The sequence below is a fragment of the Taeniopygia guttata genome, chromosome 3, assembly GCF_048771995.1.
Source record: "Taeniopygia guttata chromosome 3, bTaeGut7.mat, whole genome shotgun sequence".
Lineage (NCBI taxonomy): Eukaryota > Metazoa > Chordata > Aves > Passeriformes > Estrildidae > Taeniopygia > Taeniopygia guttata.
In genome coordinates, this window is record NC_133027.1 from 83,373,612 (window position 1) to 83,393,501 (window position 19,890).

General features: G+C 38.0%; 1 protein-coding gene across 2 annotated transcripts in view; it reads right to left on the minus strand.

Annotated features, from left to right (window-relative positions):
• KIF26B (kinesin family member 26B) overlaps positions 1–19,890 on the minus strand; it is a 285,876-nt gene that overhangs the window by 163,191 nt on the left and 102,795 nt on the right. For both annotated transcript variants that reach the window (XM_072927225.1, XM_004176410.6), the window contains exon 4: positions 9,053–9,219. In XM_072927225.1, coding sequence (XP_072783326.1) covers positions 9,053–9,219 — 167 coding nt within the window. The remainder of the gene's footprint in view (positions 1–9,052; positions 9,220–19,890) is intronic.

Here is a 19,890-nt window from a genome sequence, read left to right on the forward strand (position 1 = left end):
TCTTTGCTATGAGACACCTAGTCATGAATACAGGTGTACTGTCATCTTATATTTTATAAGCACATCACAGAGATGTCTATATACAAGCCGAACCATCAGTTGTCTACCTAATTTGAGATTTTGTGGCAATAAACAGATACTTCAACATTTCAGCACCTTTTCTTGTTGGGTTTTTATTCTGCAGCAAGGAAAACAAAAATGGCCTGCATTCCTTGGTAATTGTAAGGAAAAGCCAGTCATTCAGCAGTTGAACAGATTGCTTTCAAGGTTCAGAAAACACTGACTGAGCAGGTGATGGAGAATGTTACAGACAAGGTAAAGCACAGCTGAATTTCAAGGCTGCTGGGGCAGCACTAAAAGAGTACTTGTAACAGTAAAGAAATAATCAGAATAAGAGTTTGCCACTCTGAACTTCCAGATGTTTAGGAAAAGGTCTCATTACTATGGATTTGTGGATTTATGATCTACTTGAGCAAAGGTTATTTTGTTTTTAAAAACAGAGAAAAAAATCAACTGGTGGTGCATATAATTTTTTTGCTATAGACAGTGCAACTACATCAATTCATCTTTCTCACTCCACAAATCAAGAAAGAGACACTGTAAATCAGAACTCTTATGTCAAGGTTTAAGGGAAGCAAGAAATATGCAAAACAGTAAATCAGCATGAGGTTTCCTATACTATGGTTGGCAGTCACAACTATACTAGAAGTCAAAAGATTAATGCTGACCATTTCCATTTCCACTGCCCTAAGAGTTTTAAAAAGCAAGATTGAACACCAGGAGTCTTTGGTAACACATGCTGAGGGATTATTGCATATGCTGCTAGCAGTTTTTCTCAATGTACATGTCAGGTTTCAGGGAAAGGCAATGTTGAAGAAGCAAATAGCCTTAGTTCCTTTTAAGTTTTTCTAAATCAACACAGGGAGCGGACGTTCAAGTAGCAAGCATTCTGGCACTCATGAAGCCCTGTTAGAAATTAGAAGACAAAACCTATGGCTAATCAGCCTCCCCCTTTTCACTTTTATTGAAATCAGCAGGAAATCACAAGTTGTGACAAGGAGTGGAAAAGAATTTACCTCTGTTTTAGCATAGTGTATGGAGAGCAACAGGAATTCAACTTCCATACACCTAGGTACTTTTGTAGTTAATGCTTGAAATTACCTAGAAGAATTAGGAACACAAATCCATGAAAAATTACCTCCTTCTTTAACAAACTACTAAAATAATCAGGACCTCAGTGCCAGATTATCCCATTCTCTTCCCTGCATGGAAAGCATTTATTGGTACATGGCATCTAAGACATGAGAGCTGCAGCAAGAATGGACCAGCAGAGGCAGCACAGTAATTTACAGGTCTATCTGTATCTGTAACAGCAGCAATCAGTGGGGTACAAATAGACAAAGCAAACCTTAAGCTAAGGGAACGTCTCAGAACATGGGACAAAGGCCATCGCTAATTACTGAACACAGGAAGTGTCTTGGTTACCTCCTTCTGCCCTGATGGAGGCTACAGAACTCTTAGAGCTTCTACAAAGCATTTACCTTGCATGAAGTAGATTAAGTAGGTGTTTGCATTACTGGCCCTTTTCATTGTAATATAATCAGCTGTTGACTAGAATCTCGGAGAGCAGAAGGGGGTTGCTTATGAGGTAAATGGGTCTTTGGTTATCATGCATTTTCATGGATTTGTACTTACAAAAATAAGCAGACAGGAAAAAAAGGAGAGAAAAGTATATATAAATGCATTGTATTCAAAATGCAATTTTTAATTTAAAAACTGAACATGACTGATTATGTAAAAATTAATAGAGCAAATGAATTCTAGACATAGGGTCAAATTTGTGTATCTAAGAAATTTTAAAAAAAATCATGCAAAATAAAGGTTTACAGAAACCGAATGTTATAACTAAATGTCTCTGATTCCTTCAGGAATAAGAAAAAAGCTGGGATTTTGGGTTTTAGGCAATATATACCAGGAAAAAAAGTATAATGAATTCTACTTAGGAGACAAGACATCCATATTTTAAGATAATCTCTTAAGCAGAAAAAACTCCACAGAATGTGTCCTTTGCTTTACAGAACCAGATATTCATTGCATCACAGAGGAACATTATATCACAACATTTTATAAAGAAAAAGGGAGAAAAGGAGCAAATTTTCTCAGAACTGTGAAAGGCTAGTTACACAAGAAACTGCAAATCTTGATGACTACTTCAAAAACAACATTATTTAGTGACTACCATTACCATCAGTACAAAACAAACCATATGTGGGGCAAGTGCAGGTCAGAAAACGCCTCATGCAGCGCATAGAAGCAGGTGTAGCATATTTCAATAAAGACATAATATCAAAGTAACATACCTTTCATGGGCTGGAATTTTAATTTTTCTCTTCAATGGCAAATAATTTGTTCCTGGATAGTCATCGTTACCTTTAGATTCTTCTAAATAGATATATTTTTAAAACATGCTTAGACCAGAAAACTACATCTGTTAACTTTAAACACACAGAATTGTTTACCTTAAGTGGATTACTTTGATACTAGGAACATGAGGATGATTTACATCCTTTTCATCAGTTACATGCTTTGAGGCTAAGCAGATGGCACACCCCTGTAACTGTAGTATTTTACAATAATCTAGGATAGTTTTAGCTTATTTCTTTTTATAGCTCCATGGGTCACTCCCGAAACCCTATTTAAAAATCAAGGTCTATTATCTGTATTTTAAGATGTGAATGAAAGCTAACAATCTGCAACCAACATATAGTGGATATAATCGGCATAAAGATTCAAATTAATTTTGTTCACAGCCCAGTGGCAACTCAAACATATCTCAAACAGATTTCCAACCCAGGTCTAAAGAGTGTATACATTTTCTTAAGCTTTTGTTTAAATATTGGCAGCATGTGATGTGCAAAGATTCAGACACCATTATTTCAGACATGTGCCCTACACAATTCTTTTTAGAAATGGACCTACTCTGGAATATTGCTGTTAAGCATTTAGGGTTTTTTTTTTAATCAAATGACATGAACTGATTCAACAAAAGTGTCATGGGAAATGTGTCCACTTTGAAGGAAAAAAAATCACTGGAAATTGTTTGGGACCCAAGATAGAACTACCGTGCAAATTAGAGATCATTGAAATACCTTTATTTTCCCTCTTCCAGATGTGGTACTTAAGTCTTAATTTTTTCATTGCATATCAGATCATTGTCTCCACTACCACATACTGACTATTCTTGCATGTAACTCTCATAGTCTTTCTCACCAAGATATTTTCATTTTGTTTACACTGAACATAAAAAAAGAGTATTCCTTATGCCTCAACTGCCAGATTTCTTTCGCTTCATGAGAGACACAATTCCCTTTTGACTACTATTTAATTTATATACATGAAATAACACCAATAACAGAAAGCAGAAACAGCTTGTTAGGGCTCTCAGAGCAACAAGAAGCACAGAAAAGCAGTGACTATGAACATAGATCTCTTGTGTTACTGAGGAATGTTGAGCAAGTATGAAAAATCAGCCACTGAAGTTGTGCACTCAAACTTAGGTGCCAATTTTAAACGTTTCATGGTCTTTCAGGAAGACTGAGATCATTGTGATTAAAATTTCCCCCACGAGCTAGCCCATGACAGACTTTGAAGGTAGAAATATTTGTGAAATGATTTACAGATGTTTCCAAACTTGCTGCCAGCATTCCTGCTGAAAGATAATCAGTGGATCTTTTATCTTAACATTCTTTTCATGTATTTCATATGCAGTATATGAAAAGGACGAAGGGAAAGAGTCAGAAACTCTGATTAGAGTTATTAATATATAGTTCTTCAAAATGTCCAAGAATCTGACCACAATTTAACTGTTAAATTTAGTTTGTTCAGTTAATGAAAGAAAGTCCTATAAGATTCTGCATAGTTCAGACAACAAAATACCAAAATGTGTTTTCATCCAAGTCTCAGAAAATAATTTTCTCTTAAGAAAATTTTGAGGTGACAACTATTTAAATTCAAGAACTTCCCAAGCAGTGTCCAAACTAGGGAACCACTGCAACTTGAAAGAGCAACTGATGAAGAAACACTACCATCTGAGTCATCTGCTGTTCAGACTAAAATATTCCTTAGAAAGGCACAGAGAGGCAGCTTTCACTATTTGACAATGTTCACAGCTACAGGCTCTTTCCTGAGAGGTCTCTGAGACCTCTGCAGCTCCAATGCCCTGGGTGTGCCTGCACAGCCTGATGTGCACCTGCCCCTGCCACAGGAGTTATCAGCAGCAGATTCCTGACCTGGCTCTCACATCTGCCAGTGGTAACCTTCAGCTACACCGGTTACAGCCACAAATCCATTGTTTCTCCTGTGGGCCTTCCCATGCCAAAGCTGGGCTCCATGAAACAAGAATATCTACTTCAACCCGTTGCCCTCTCTACTAGTTGCTGCCTCTGTTTCTTATCTGTTTTTCCTCTGCATGTTCTGACAAATTCTCCGTTGCAATGCCAGGAAAAATTTATTTTTGTAAACTTGCCCCAGACCTCCAAAAAACTCAAGATTTTATAATGGTGTACCTACAACACACTTTAGGGGAAAGCCCTTGTGTTTCAAGATTCCTTTGAGCTTTAAAACATACATATACACGAGGATTGTATCGACTAACTGTAAGGAAAAACAGCAAACATCAAAAGCTGTGTGATTAAATGAAGTTTTCCACATGCATGCAAAAAAAACAGGGAGGCATGAGATTCCAGGTTTCTGGAGGGCTAAGTAATCAAAACAGCACAGCAGCTTTAATAAGAGGCCCCCAACAAATACTGTCTTCATATCAGCTTTGTAGTTCATGCAAGAGAATTTTTTTAAATATTCAAAAAGGATTCTCTGGAACGGAAGGGAAACATGTGGCATATTCAGCAGTGTTCTGAACACAACATTCACTGTACCCCTTGGCCACAGTGCACTGCCTCACCTCCTCCTCCCCTGCTGCCATACCACAAAGGGATGGGGAATGACTGGGGAAAGGGTCACCAGCAGCTTTTCCAAGAATTAAGGTAATTAAGTTGAGCTTATCCCGCACTGAGGAGCTGTGTATGCATTATACATGCAACTAAGTTTTTCTATTCTTATGTTGTGTTAATGTAAGAGCTTTTTTTAAAAAATGGACATTCTGTTTGAAAAACATGCCTTGCAACATCTACAGCAGTAGCATTGTGTGGCCCTTTTTAATGTTCAGTTGCAAAAAGACATGGAAAATGATCCCTAGAACAGACTTTTCAGGCTACTTTCAAGATTATCTATATTTCCATTAGGCTCAATTAATCCAAATATGACTATATCTGATTTCAGACTGAGTCAGGTTTTTGTTCCAAATACACTGTTACACTTCCTGACTAGCAATAGGAAACAACTTTAATGACAAACATTCAAAAATATCTCCACCTCAAAAGGTTTTTTTACTTTTTTACACCTCAAGTGAAATGTGCTTTTATGTCTCTCCTTTGCTCTGATGAAAAGTTCTTCCTCTCCGATAAAGCAAGTTTACTGTGATGGAGAAAACAAGTAACACCACCAAGATCTCAAAAACTTTAAAGTATTGCCACGGACAGCAGAAAGGCTCTGGTCCAGTTTTGACTTATAGTTCCTGCATCATGCTATCACTCTCAGAGAGACTACAGAAACTCTACAGCCCAGTCACAACAGAGAGTTCTTATTCAGAAGGGCAGGTTTATTTACAGACTAGTTAGGCCAAAGGTGAAGTCAGAGTCCCAGAAATTTTCTCTATAATTTTTTCTAATCAGCATAGATAGGAATAAAATTACTATGCCCCTTGGCCTGATAAAGCTTCACAGAGACACCAGGGGAACAAGTGACAGAAGGCCCTTCACTCAGTTGCTTTGCAGTATCAGCAAGGAATCTACTAATCCCTTAGCTGGGGTGGCACACTCCTACATTGTGCTGGGAGGACATGAGGCAAGAGGCTGTCACACCTTAGGCTGCAATGGCCCAAAAATGCTGTGCTTCTTAGGACAAAGATCCAAAATGGAGGCAGAAGTTAAGGCATGAAAAAAAATTTCTAAAATGCTCTGTAAACAATTCATTATGAGTAAAGAGTCTTAACATTATTTCACATTCACTAAATGAATTATTATCATCATGAATGTGTACTGGTAAGAATCAAGAATATTGCTAAATTAGCATGATTGAAACATATCTGAGACAAAAATGAGTGATAGTCCTAAACAAAAAGGCAAATTTAGTGCTTGTCACTAAAAGCACAATTGATTGAATTCAGTTTCTGTGTCTGAATCACCATTAGAAATTCATTATTCATACCTGTATCATCTAATATTCATAAGCCTACCAGCTGAGCTCTTTGGACAGTTTTCAATGTCTGCTCCTCTAAAGCATTCACATACTGTCCCATGGGAATCCTGATGTGTCATAAGTTCCCTTGCAGCAATATCCCAACAAATGACAATTTGCAGGAGTTGCAGCCCTTATAGCTGTTTTGGAAATCTGTCAGCTATAGATCACGAAATGTAACAGTCAATTATTGAGGCATCTGATAAGTCTCCTGGTTTTTAAAAATACTGAGAGTCACTGTGGCCTGAGGATACTTCTCCATGGCTCAATGCCAGCTATAGGCAAGTCAAGGGACTGCCACTGTTGAACTATTAGTGCCTGAGAACAGAAAAATTATGAGCTCCCAGTATTGCACGCCTGGTATTTCTGAAGTAATTACAACCAAAAGTTCCATGGATGCCTTGGCATTTCCTCCATACTATAGTATTTTAGTTAATTGTTTTTTTCCTGATGACAGATGACTTATATCTAAGCCTCATCTGAGGTTTGCTTTGCTTGTTAGGGAAGTTAGAGTGAAATACTGTGGGTCATTATTCAAATTTCAGAAGAATATGTTCTACTCTTAAACTCTGAACTTCAGCTTCACATTGGCAAATTTCTCTGGCTTTGTAATAACTTCTTACTTACTCACTGTGGAAACATGGTATGTTTTCAAAAAATGCATATATAGCTGATAGTCACTACTCCATGTGCCACTGACAACCATAAAAAGCAAAACCTTAGAATTCACAGGTCTGGTACAAAGGACTGTTTCACATAGTAAACAATGCACCATCTTAATGAGTTAGACAACTGCTGCCTTCTACTTCACATCTTATAAATACACGTACAAGTAGGTCCCTACACTTCTTACCACAACTTGACAGAAGAGCAAATAGACACACATGATGTAAAACAAAAATTAATGATTCGGGTTTGGAAAACAACTTGGAGATTTTCTTGTTAAAAGGTCAAGCAGTGAACAGCTGACTTGAATTTGCTGTTTAATTGCCAGCAGATGATGTAATTTGAAATCCAGGACAAAACTGACTTACATAAATTATATTAAAGTAATTGTGCAATACCCCAAACTAAACCAGGCACTTTTTTCTTGCTAAGCACAGTTTAAAAATAAACAGTCTAAACATGAGATCTCTGCTGGACCAAGCACACCCAAGAATTCACAACATCAGCTAGAAGCTAACAGAGTTCTATTTAAAATGCTATGGTTTACACTAGGGATTTTGAGTAAATTTAATTAGTTTCCTACATTTCAGCAGAGTATATTAAGAGCAAATGAATTATCTCAGCATAAACAATGAAACAATGAAGAACAAATGAGTTAAGTCATCTTCATAAATCAATTCATTCTAAAAGATGTGCTAATCCCAATCTGCACTCCAACTAGATATTACCACGTGTGTACATTCAGCAATTTTAATTTAAATTGCCTGCAGTTAAACAGAAAAGGGCAGCAAACCAAGACCACTGTCATCATTCACATTTGCTATTGCAGCCTCTCATTTGCAAAGAAAAAATGGCAGAGTTGCCCCAAACAACTGGACCTTCTAAAATGCTACACTTAATCCTTTTACACGACTCACTTGCTGTATGACACTGATCGAACACATGCAGCCCTCATGTTGGTGAGGAAAAATAAGAGAGGAAAATCTTTTTTCCAGATATACAGAGTCCAACAACTTTATAAGTTTTCCATTTACCTTTAAAATAAAATAGAAGCATGTGGAATTACTAATAATTTGGCTCTCTCAGGGGAAGGAAGCTGATTGGAAAGTGCTTGAGGAGCTCGCTCAAAGTTCATGTTTTGAAATCAGGATCTCTCACTGCATTGGACTGGAAGTGCTATAATAATGGCTTATTCTCCTGTTATTTCATTACTCTTCCCAAATCAATCTTCTAATTGATAAAAAGCATTAAAAGACAAGGATTATTTCAATGTCTTTTGTTACATAAGGATTCAACTGGGCTAAAAAGATTCTGTTCTGTAAAGAGCACATTTCTGTACAAAAAAACCACATTTTTGTTGGTGATAATTAATACCTCACTTATTAGCTGATACGCTCATTTAACAAAACGTTTTACTAACAAATTAATCAAGATAGCCACAAGATTTTTTAAATTAAACTTTATCTCATTGATGTCTGAATATTCAACATAAAGCATGTTCCAAGGCTGAATTTAGACTCTCAAGTCAATTTAGTGGAATGACAGGGGCTGAAGCTGAAATCAGAAACCTTAACTTTTGAGTCTGAAAGTGAAACATTGATAATTTCCCTAGATGGAAGTAAAATTCACTAAAGAGGTCTGAAGATTGCCACCAAACTGAACTAGCCACCTCCACTTAGCTCTATAGTTAATTGCCTGTCTCTGGAAATTACTTGGATGGGCCCTTCCCATTCAGGGATACACCCATCTAAATATGTCACAAAGTCAAGTGCTATTCTGGGAGCACAATCACATTTTAACCCAAATCAAGCATTGAAGAGATATTTTACAGAAGAGGGAGTAGTGTCATCCCATTGTACAGATAACTGCATGTAGGTGGATTAAACAACATTTTCATGGTAATTCCTGCGAATTTGTGATAGATGTATATCTATACCCAGGTTTTGACATTATATCCTTCTTCACTATGGAGTTGCGTCCTTCAAAAGAAATTATACGTCCAGCAAAGGAAAATCTGAGAAATCTCTCTTACCTGGCAAAAAATGATGCTGCCACCGAGGTGCCTGTGGATACTTCACTGGCAACATATGTGCTCTGGGAAGCAGGGAAGCTGTACAGGGAGGGTTTATCTGCATTGTAGCGGTTCAGTGCTGCTTCAGTCAGGCCCTCTCGACTGGTCTCTGTCATAAGCTGAGATATCTGAAGACAGAAAAAAACCAGAAGTGTCATCAGCTAAAGCTCACTGGCTGCCCCATCCTAACCCAGCAATGCCTCTGGACTGGAGACGGAGTAAGAGAGAGGTGCTTCCTTCATTCTCTCTTTGCTGCTCTGTGAATAAAAAAAATGAAATGCTTATTGCTGCTTTCATACTAATCTACAGTACTTAAGCTCAGCTCTAACCTTGTCTGTGTTAATACGAATGGGACAAATTCATCCCACCACTAAAAATGTCAATAATGCATATGGTTTTCTATCCACACAGAAAAGAAAGAGTATTCCATAAACCTTGCTTCGTCTTACCTCAAGATAAAAGAAAGATAGATTAGATTTGTGCAAAGTAGGTATATTTTACTTCAGAGGGGGTTGGGGGGGGAATTAAAAGAACAACATTTTTTGTCTTTGTGAAATAACACCTCTCTAGTGTATTAAACATTTGTGTTGACCTTTCTCTAGCAAACTCAACAGCTCAGGAGAGAGTTCCTCGGGATTTTAGACAATTTATCATCTCTCTGCAAAATTTGGATCATTAATATTCACTTTCATTGCCTTTCTTAAAAGGTTTTAAACATTGTGTGATTTCATTCTTCTGATGGTCCATCTGACATTTTTTTCTTATTAGGAAGTCACATCTCAGCCTTTCATTGCCTGAAAAGAATCCGAGTTCCATCAGACTTGACCCAGTTCTCCTCAAATCAACTAAAAAATCTTTGACTTTAGAGAAAGCTGGGTAAGCTCTACTGAAGCAACGCCTCGATCGTTTGAGTTCAGTTTCTTGACTTACTCTGCATGGATTTACAATGCTGTCATGTAATTTCCCATACTTCATGCAATTCCTAGCAAATTCCCTTTCCTCCTTCCTCATTTCCATGACAAATGGCTTCTGTTCACCAATGCATGTCACAAAAATGCAATATATGCCTAAAAAGAACCCTCTCAGGTTATTGCTAGCAATCATCCACGGCATAGGTTTCCTCCCCCTGCAGGAAGTTTCCAAGAGGTAGTCTCTCACCTGTTCAATTTCATACCTCTACTTAACACCACAAAAACAGCAAAACATCTTTGTGAGGCACATCAAAAAAAGTATTTGAAATCATCCTGCAGTAATTTTTCCACTTAGGCTTGCTTTATTTCACCTGTTAAACATTTCAGTAATTAAAAGCAAAGTTGAAGAACTGATTTTTATTTGTGAGGGAAAAAAGAACATTTATTATAAATTATAAACTCCCCATCTTCTGCCAAATAAAGATTTGCAGCTCCAAATATGAATTTCCACAGCCACTGCAATACACTTCTATTGGCATCAGCAGGTCCCCTGAGTTGTGAAATTATGGGGCTTGAGAGAGGCATTTCAGACAATTGCAAAACAGGAAAGTATTTGTGTGTTTTGGTGTTTAGGACAACATAAAAGTCACATTGGTGATGTGGTTTCTGCAATTGTAGAGACTTTCTGACGATCCTTGTCCACATCCACAAGTCTAACATGAACTTCAGAACAAGAAAATGCTTCAAACTAACTGTGCACATTGCTTGAAAAACTCTCAAGCGTTCCAGAAATTGTCTAGATGCTTAGTTTCTGAGTTTTTTTGATAAGTAGTCCTTATACACAAGCACTCCAAAATAATCACTTACCAAAAAGACATGAGATTCCTTTAGAAAGATATAAACCACTGCCCCTCACCTATGCACTCAGAGAGAAGTGCATATTTGTCAGCAAATAGAATGTTAATGCTTTTTAAAAAATGGGGATGAAGATTTTATAAAGCCTGTTATTTAGGTCACAGTTTCTTATTGAAAACTACAAAGTAAATGAAGAAGAAGGTGTAAATAATCAAATATACTCACAAATTCTGTATTTGTGGAGTACCAAAAACAGAACAGAGAGAAGTGAAAAAAATACTTATTTTAGTAATCGCATATACTATGGGCAGATGCAGAATGGGGTTGTTCCCTAATTGTAGGGGTTTCCGTAATATAAATAATATAATATAAATGCTGTTTTGTGTCCTCCACAACAGTCCAAGTACTACAGGGATGGTCAGCTGCTCAAACTGCAAGTTCTGAAACAGCTCTATGGTACTGACCACCAGTGCCTGCTGGACAGTCAGCAGCTCTCCTTCCTGCTCAACCACACCACTTGCTTTGGTGCAGAAAACAGGGAGCTACTGTTTACATTGACGTATCATCTGCAAAAAGCAGCGTCCCTGAGTGCCCTGGATAGACACTCACAAAAGAGCATGTTGGGCTTGTTAAGGACCCTCTTGATCCTGAGGGTCCAGCAACACTGCCTGGTTTCTTACTGATGCTGGCAATCTTCCTAGGCAAAAAAAAATTATTTTTAGCAGGAACTCACTCAGAACTAAATTCCAAATATACATTATGCCTATCCTTGTGCTCCATCAATTTACTCTTTTCCTCAGCAGTCCCATTTGTTCCTCTTTTGCTTTGACTTCTTAGTCAAGACCATATACCAGGGATACCAAAATGGGAATATACCTAAGACACAAAAAAATCAATATAAAATAAGAACTGGCCTAGCCACAGTTCAGGATCTCCTAGCTTAGAAATGATCTGCACTTTTAGCATTTTTTACTTTCTGCTATTGTGGGATTTTTGCAATTGTGAAATGTCTCTAGAAACAACAAAAACTGAAATATTAACCTGAATTTCAGACATTCTCTAATTTTTAATCTGAGAAACCTGCAGCACTACTTTGTGTTACACAGCAAAAAGCCCACAGAAGTATCTTGTGATACCGCAACACTCATAACCTCTAACAGGTTTTGTCTGAACGAGTTCAAGTCACTGTTGCTATCTTTCCCTTACATCCCTTTGGTCATGCAGCCAGTGGAAAGAAAGGAAAAGGTGGTGCCATGCCAAATTCTATGCCAGGCTGTGAACCTTTTATATATCCAGTACTATCCAAAGTATTGTTTCTACTGCACAAATTTGTACATGTGGGTCAATCTGCAGGCTCAGTACCTCACCAGACACCAAGATATGTGTCCACAATATTTGACTGATAAAACCTCACTGTTTCCAGAATGCACTACATATACATATAAAGCAGGGGGTAGAAAGGAACCCAGAACATTCACATATCCAAAAACTACTGACTTCAAGTCAGTTATTTTGCATTTCTTTCTTTTGCCTCACAGATTTAGAGCGTAGAAATCATTCAAGCTATTAAGCCAAACTGAGAGTGGGATTTGTAGGCAATCTTGCTAACTCATTTACTCTGGGCTCCAGTAATAGTACCAAATTAGCTTTTCCTCTTCTGGCCTTGTTTTCTGAAGTTCACACATATACAAACTTGAGTAAATCACCCAGGATATATCATGCATTTAAGGAAAAATGCTCATAGAACAGACATTTCCAAAGCTCTTGGAAATTTTTTTTCCCCATTCCAGTTCAAAAAATATATTTGAAAATTACTCTTTGAACATTAACAAACTCGGGTGATTTTTTTTTTCACCTTTCTCTTTTTCCACATTAACACATACCTGGCAAGAACAGTTCATGGAAATCTGTCCTTTTACTGTCACCAACTCTCTTAGTAAATGCTGTTTCTGTACTTAAGGGGGAAAAGACTCCATTCCTAAATTCTCTTTCTTTTCTGAGTACCCACATAGCATATACATGAGGTTTAAGATCAGTTAATAGGATATATTTTGAGAAATTCCATTATAGAATTTTTGGCAGTACATCACTGCCTGGATAAGTAACAAAAAGACAAAGCATGAAACAACGCAACCTTTCATGCCTCAATAAAACCTTTTAAGTGCACATGGAACAAGACAGATATCCTTCCCAAGGCTCAATTTTTTTTCTTCTGTCTCATGAATGCAAGGCAACCATTAACCTCCTCTTTCACTGCTTTCTGACATTACACAGCAAGAGCTGGAGATAAATCATTATTTAAATTCTGTACTTCATAGGGAAAAGATGGCTCTGCAGTTAAAACACAGGTGTCAGCCAGGATAGATTCTCTTCCCATTCCAATTACAAAGTCTCTCTGTACATAAGATTTGCCATCATGCAGTATGAGGTTAATTATATTTACATAAGGGTATTTTATAGCCAGGATCATTAATGTTTCTAAAACTCCTAACTGAGGACTCCCAACTGAAATTACCTTACAAATAAAAGTTAACATTTATGAAAAATGTGAAATACCCATTGCTCTGAAGGTAGTGAAGCATTCGGGAACATCCTCGCAATCTAGCTAACATCACTTACTGATGAAGGAAGTGGATGCACAGAAATGTGTGAAATATATCCATATGTGAAGCTAAATTCAAACTACAAATCTGTGTTCAAGTTCACTATAAAGCAATTCTCAGTGTCCAGAATTCCTAACCTCAAGAGAGAAGCTCACCAGCAAGAAGAAACTGAAGGTAGAAAGCTCTCTTTCATAAACTCACATACACTGATGAATGACTTCTTTGGCAATCCACTCTTTATTCAGAGCAGCACTGAATTTTCTGCCCAATAAATACCGACTAAATGACTTCCTGGGTTATTTTAGACAATAAATGTCTACATTAACCAAGAAAAAGATTCTTCTTAAAGACTCTTCTTTTAATGATGAGTTGAGGGAAGCACTAAAGTGTGCATCTCTCAAAGCCCTGCTTACCAAAAACACCATAAATTAATATAAACCTGTTTATAGTACAAATTAACTTAATACCAAGTTTTCCATTACGCACAATCAGGTATTCTGGCTGTTCTGCAACATTAATCTTTTACCTCCCAACCAGCTCCTTTTGGCTCATCAGTTGCTTCTCAGTCATAACAAGATAAAGTTATTCTTCCCATTTGGCTCGAGAAGGCTGGTTTCTGGTGTCTGGGAGTCATGAAACAAGCAATGGGAGGCATAACTCACAGTACATCCTGCATGTGGTCTTTCTTCTGACACATGCATGGAAAACCAAATCTTTCCCAAGAACTAAGCAGCCCTGCTTTTCCTGGGCTTGACCTACTAATTCTTAAACATTGAGGCAAGACTCTAATTTGCAAACTAATATTGAAATTTGTCTGCTTCCTTTAGTACATAAGAGCTCACTGTCTGATGTGCTGGTGCAGTAGATTGCAGAATGAGATAAAAAGCTGAAGTTTTCTGTCTGCCACCAGACTCCCAGACACTAAAACTGTCAGTGGAATTACAGTAACTTGCCTATAGGAAGCAGAATCAGAAAAGAAACTGAGAAGGAGCTGACACTTCTTGAGTCTCTTGAGAAGGGAAGTTAATAAAGAAAATATTGGAATTCTACCTCACCTGCAAAAGGCATTTCTCTCCAAGGGAATTTATCAGTAAGTAGTAGGCCCTCTTCCCACAAGTTAGCAATTTTCTCTGAGCCCTTCCGGTAATAATGACTTTTTGCCTAACATGGAAATTCTGCATTAAGTTCTGTTCAGCAACAAAAAAGTGCAGCATAAATTTATGTTTGGAGGCATTCAAAGGACAAGATAACAGCTAGGATTCATTATACTCAGTAGAAAAAAGAAAAATGTGGGTAATTTGACATTTATTAGATTTCATTTTCATAATAACAATGGGTTGGTTTCAAATACCCTGTTAAATACAGCTTTAAATGTTTTGAGTTAAAGCTTGTAGAGTGCTTATTGAACTACCATTAAACTGAAGTTGGATTTTAAGGGCAGAGGGGTAGAGAAGAAGAGAAATCTTGTGCTGCCCACGCAACTATCAAAGTATTAACACATCCTTCACAGGGTAAAAAGGAACAATTATGCCATTCAATCAGAGCAACTTGAAAGTGGTGGTGATTTCCAAAGTCATTTATCTTTTAGTACACCACAGAGTACCAAGGACATACTCTGCATCTCTCACAAATCACTCACTACAACAGAAGACACATTTAAAGAATTATTCAGCAAAAAGTTCACCTTTAGAAAAAAAATGATTTTGAATCAGTAAGCAAGTTCCTGTAGCTAAGGGCACTGACACAATCCTACAGCATTCTGCCATTTGATTATGACCTTTTTCTCTCCCAGTAAAATACTGAGCAGGTCTATAGCCAGACCGCTGCAACTACTGATTCAGACACTGAACAACAGCAAGACAGCAGATCCTGATAGCCCTTTCCTTGTCAAAAGAAAGTGCTCTACCAGAAAAGGCTGACAAAGGACACACAATGTCTGCTGCATTCAAACTCATTCTTGGGTGTAGATGGACTGAAGCTGTTTAGTGAAGGCAACATGCTGCTCACGGTGAGCACTGAAACTCCAGGGGGGATCTTTGCGCACGCTTTGCTGCTACGTTACGCAAACTGGCGCGCAACATCCGACATATTGATCCAGTGGAAGGGACTACTGCAACAGCACAGATTGTGCGTAAACACAAAACAAGGCACCTTAGAAAGAGTGAGGTTTTTCAAAGGGAGAATCATTGGCACGGCAAGAATGCTGATTATGCTTTGTATTTAATCAGAGTCATGATTTAGCATAAACTACTTTTATTTAAACATAATTTAGTTACCCTGTAGCATGTAGAGTTTAATTGCAATCTCCAGCTTCCTGCTGTCCAAAAGAAATATGACTTGACTATTACAGCCACCTCCCATGTCCCTCTATAAAGTGTGGGAATCCAGGGCTTCCCTCTGGCTGCCCTGGAAGGTCTGGGACCCTGGCAGAGGGTCAGGAACCCCCCTGTACAGAGCCCCCAGAGACACTGTCTCTGATCTCTGTCCATGGAAAAGAGTTTTCAATCTTACAGGATGAATTACAAGCTCTGAGTGTTTGATATAAGTAATAATTAAGTGTAGCACAGGTGCAAAAGTAAAATTTTAGGATTCTAGATTAAGGGTCCAAAGGGGACAAGATAGAGGAAATTGGGTGTGTTTTGTCCTTTTTCTCCTTCTTCATGCCCTCCATGTTTCACTGTAGTGTTGGCATTTTTCTATTGCTTTAGGCTGGGGACACACTGTTCAATGTAGATGATAGATATTGGCACATTATTGTAAATATAGCACAGGTAATTTCTGGTATATAATGTTTGTAACATCCCACTGAGGGGCAGAGCCCCACACGCTGCCCTGCAGGACGGACCTGCGGCAGGGCAGCAGAACATGTTAGAGATAAGCAAGAATAAACAACCTTGAAAACCAGCACAGATGAATTATGACTTCTTCTTTGGCAATGGGGCAGAAAGACAGAGACTTTCTACAATCTCAGAATCATCAATACCTGAGATTGTGACAATAAAGCAGATAATAATGGGCACAATGACTATCATCATTATCACTATTATTATTAACAAAGATTCAGCGCGCTCTCTTCAGCACAGATGAAATCCAAATTTTTTAAGGTATGGGCACATCTTCCCATCAAAGCTGCTATGTTATGTTTACTTCCATGAATTACTCAAGAACTCATTAAATGGAAACAATTTGCCACAAATTGCTGAATGTCTCAAGATCAGCTACTTAAAGGCTAATCAGGCATCCAAATAATGCTGGTTTCCTTTTCATAAGACATTTTCCTCAAATTCTTACACGTTAACAGTTCTGCCTTACAAAACAGGGTTTTTTTCCAGTTGGATCCTTCTAAGAGGCCTGGTGGGATTTATGCAAGAGTACTATTCAAGTGGATGCCTGATGTCATCGTGAGACATCTCACAATGATTGCTGAATAGTCTTGGAAATCCAGACAGGTCCTGATTGACTGAAAGCTTCAAAACACTGCCCCAGTTTTCAGGAAGGGTAAAAGGAATGACCCTGGTCACTACAAGCCTGTCGGTCTCACTTCAGTGCCTGGTAAAATTATGAGGAAGATCATACTAGGAGTTATTGCAAAACACCTGAAGGACAATACAGTCATTCATCAGAGCCAGCAGAGTTCTGTGAGGGGAATGTCCTGCTTGTCAAACCAGACTTCCTTTTATGATGAGGTAACACACCTTGAATTCAGGATAGCAAATATCTATCTCAAGTGAATTCAATCCCTGTACAGAAGTAGATTCAAATCTGCAGTACACCTTTAATCAGAGTGACACAGCATACAAATTTTATTTATTGCCTACTTCTTAGTTATTGAATTATTTTCTGAAAGGTAAGGCCTCTATCTTGTTACAAAACCACAACACCTATCAGAACTACCTTTTTCAATACCCTCAAAGTTTTCTCATATCTCTTCAGGATTATGCCAGCCTTTTCTGTTGCTCTCCAAGGAAGCTACAGGCCAGATAGCCATTCTGGGGTGTAAATATGCAGGCACTCCTTGCCCCAGAGAGCCCTCACTGAAACAGATTTGCCACAGGCAGTCCCCTGTAGGGCTGTGAGCCATGCCTTTACAGTCAAGCACCATCAGCCAGGCCCGTGTATTCCTCTCATTCACAAAGTTCCACCAGCCAAACCTCTGCTGACACAACAGCAATCTAAGGTTTCCCAGTTGACATATTCCCATACCAACTCTGCAAATGAAAAATAGTTATATCAGCTAGCAAAGAGAGATTCTGTTCTCAATTTTGTGTATCTAAGCATTTTAGCAATGCAAGAAAAGGCACTGTGCAGCAACACAATAAAACTGCTTTCTTTCTCATCAAGAAGATGGCAATAACATAACATATCAAACTGTAGGAAAGCTGAGACTGCCTATTATTGCAAATGCAGGTGAACCCAATGGGAAGATATGACGATGTCTGACTCAATTCAGAAGGCTGAATGATTTCTTTATTATAACTGTGCTAAAATACCTTAATATACTATATAAAGGAAGATACGAAAACTATATACTACTTTCTCTACAATATCTAACAACTCATGACTGTCTCCCGCGAGTCCAGCCCCAGGTGGATTGGATTGGCCATCAGGCTCAAACAATCCTCACCAGAATCCAATCAAGCACTCACTCCAGGTAAACAATTCACCAAGCACATTCCACATGCCAAAAACAAGGAGCAGAAATAGAAATTGCTTTCTCTTTCTTTCTCTCTGTGCACCTCTATGAAAAAGCCTGAGAGAGAGAGAAATGTCCCTCTGATAGCATATAGCTTTCAGAAGTTTTTTTTTAATCTACTTTTATGAAGTTGTTAGTTCTCTTAGTTATGTGTATATCTTGCTTCATTATAAAACTGTGCAGCTGAAAATTAATCAGATATTTTTGTACTATGATTTATTCTTTATCAGATTAGTAACATTTTACAAGAGAAAATGCCTTTCTTTTGTGTGACTCAGTGAAAGTTGTTTTCATATATCCAGATTCAGCACTCTCGCTGTAATCCCTTGTTTCAACAGCTACCTTTTGAGTCCTCAGGAGCCAGACTACTTGTGCTAAAATAACTGGTGCAGCAATCAAAAGAGGAGTATGTCTGACTCCTGTCTGTACACGTGGGGCTGTAGTTAAATGAAGTGACTGCATTTTTGAAGCTGAGGCACAGCTCTATTTCACTACATGCAGGAGTAATGCATTTGTTATGAAAACAAGCTTTCGTTTCTCTGATCAGTTACCAACTTCCAGCAATGCCAAGACATCATAAGAAGTTCAAATCTTACTGTAGCTGTTTCCTTATCACAAATAACAATCTGTGAGACACTGACCTTTCACTTGTCAGTTGACAAGAAGAGCTCTAGAATCAACCACAGTGTGACAGCTTGTGGGCTTAACTTAAATGGCATTATTGACCCAGAAAGGAACCTCTTTCTGTAGCTAGCAAGAGAATAAGGAATAAAAAACACAATTAGTTTATCCACACATAGGTGGAATCACTAGTCTTTATTTAGGCAAAGATATATGGCTAAATTCTACCACGAAAATGCAAGGAGAGAGAACTACTTCATTTGCAGTATGGAAAAAAACATCTGACAGGCTTAGAGATTCCTGCAATGATTGCTGCATAAGAATGTGGCATAATGAAAATTCAGTCCACACACATAATCATCTCAAGGGGAGCAAGATCTTAGCCCCCCTCCTTTTTGGGGGCTAAGATCAATACACACTTGGCGGTCTCTTACCAACCTGCTCATGGAAGGGTGCCTGGGTTTGACCCCCAGGGATCTAGAAAATAGATTAGTTTCTATCTGGAAACTAATACCATTCCAGGGGCTTCCCCATCGGATATAAATAATGACCATCAGCTTTCTTATAAACTGCTGACAAAGGTTTAATAATATTAGTACTGGCAGATACCACAACAATCCAAATTGTCCTTTTCTGTCCCCCTACTATGAATAGTCCATTGAAGATGCTCCTTCCTTCATTGTACCAAGATGGGGCAACAGCTGATATTGAGTTACCAGTGCTCATGGGAGCAGCCATGAAAGTGTCATTTCCAGAGGAGTCCTTAGCTTTTTTTTGCTAAAGAAAAAACCTGACTGTTCTGCAGAAGTTATGCACCAGCAGGCGTGACCTCTATAAATTTAACAAGGTTGGTCTTTCTAATCTGTCACAATACATGAACATATCTTTCTTTCATGTTAATAATAAAAAAATCCTGCTAACATTTCTAAAGTATTTTATTACAGCAACAATTATAACAGGAATACATGGAAAGAATTCAAAAGGTTCAAGAAGAGCCTTCAAATGAGACAGAAACTGGACAGAAACATTTGCTTCCTGCTCTGAAGGTGAATGCCTTAAGTCATACATTTGGTTGCCCTATTACCTTAGTTTGCATAGCTACAGCTGTTATTAACA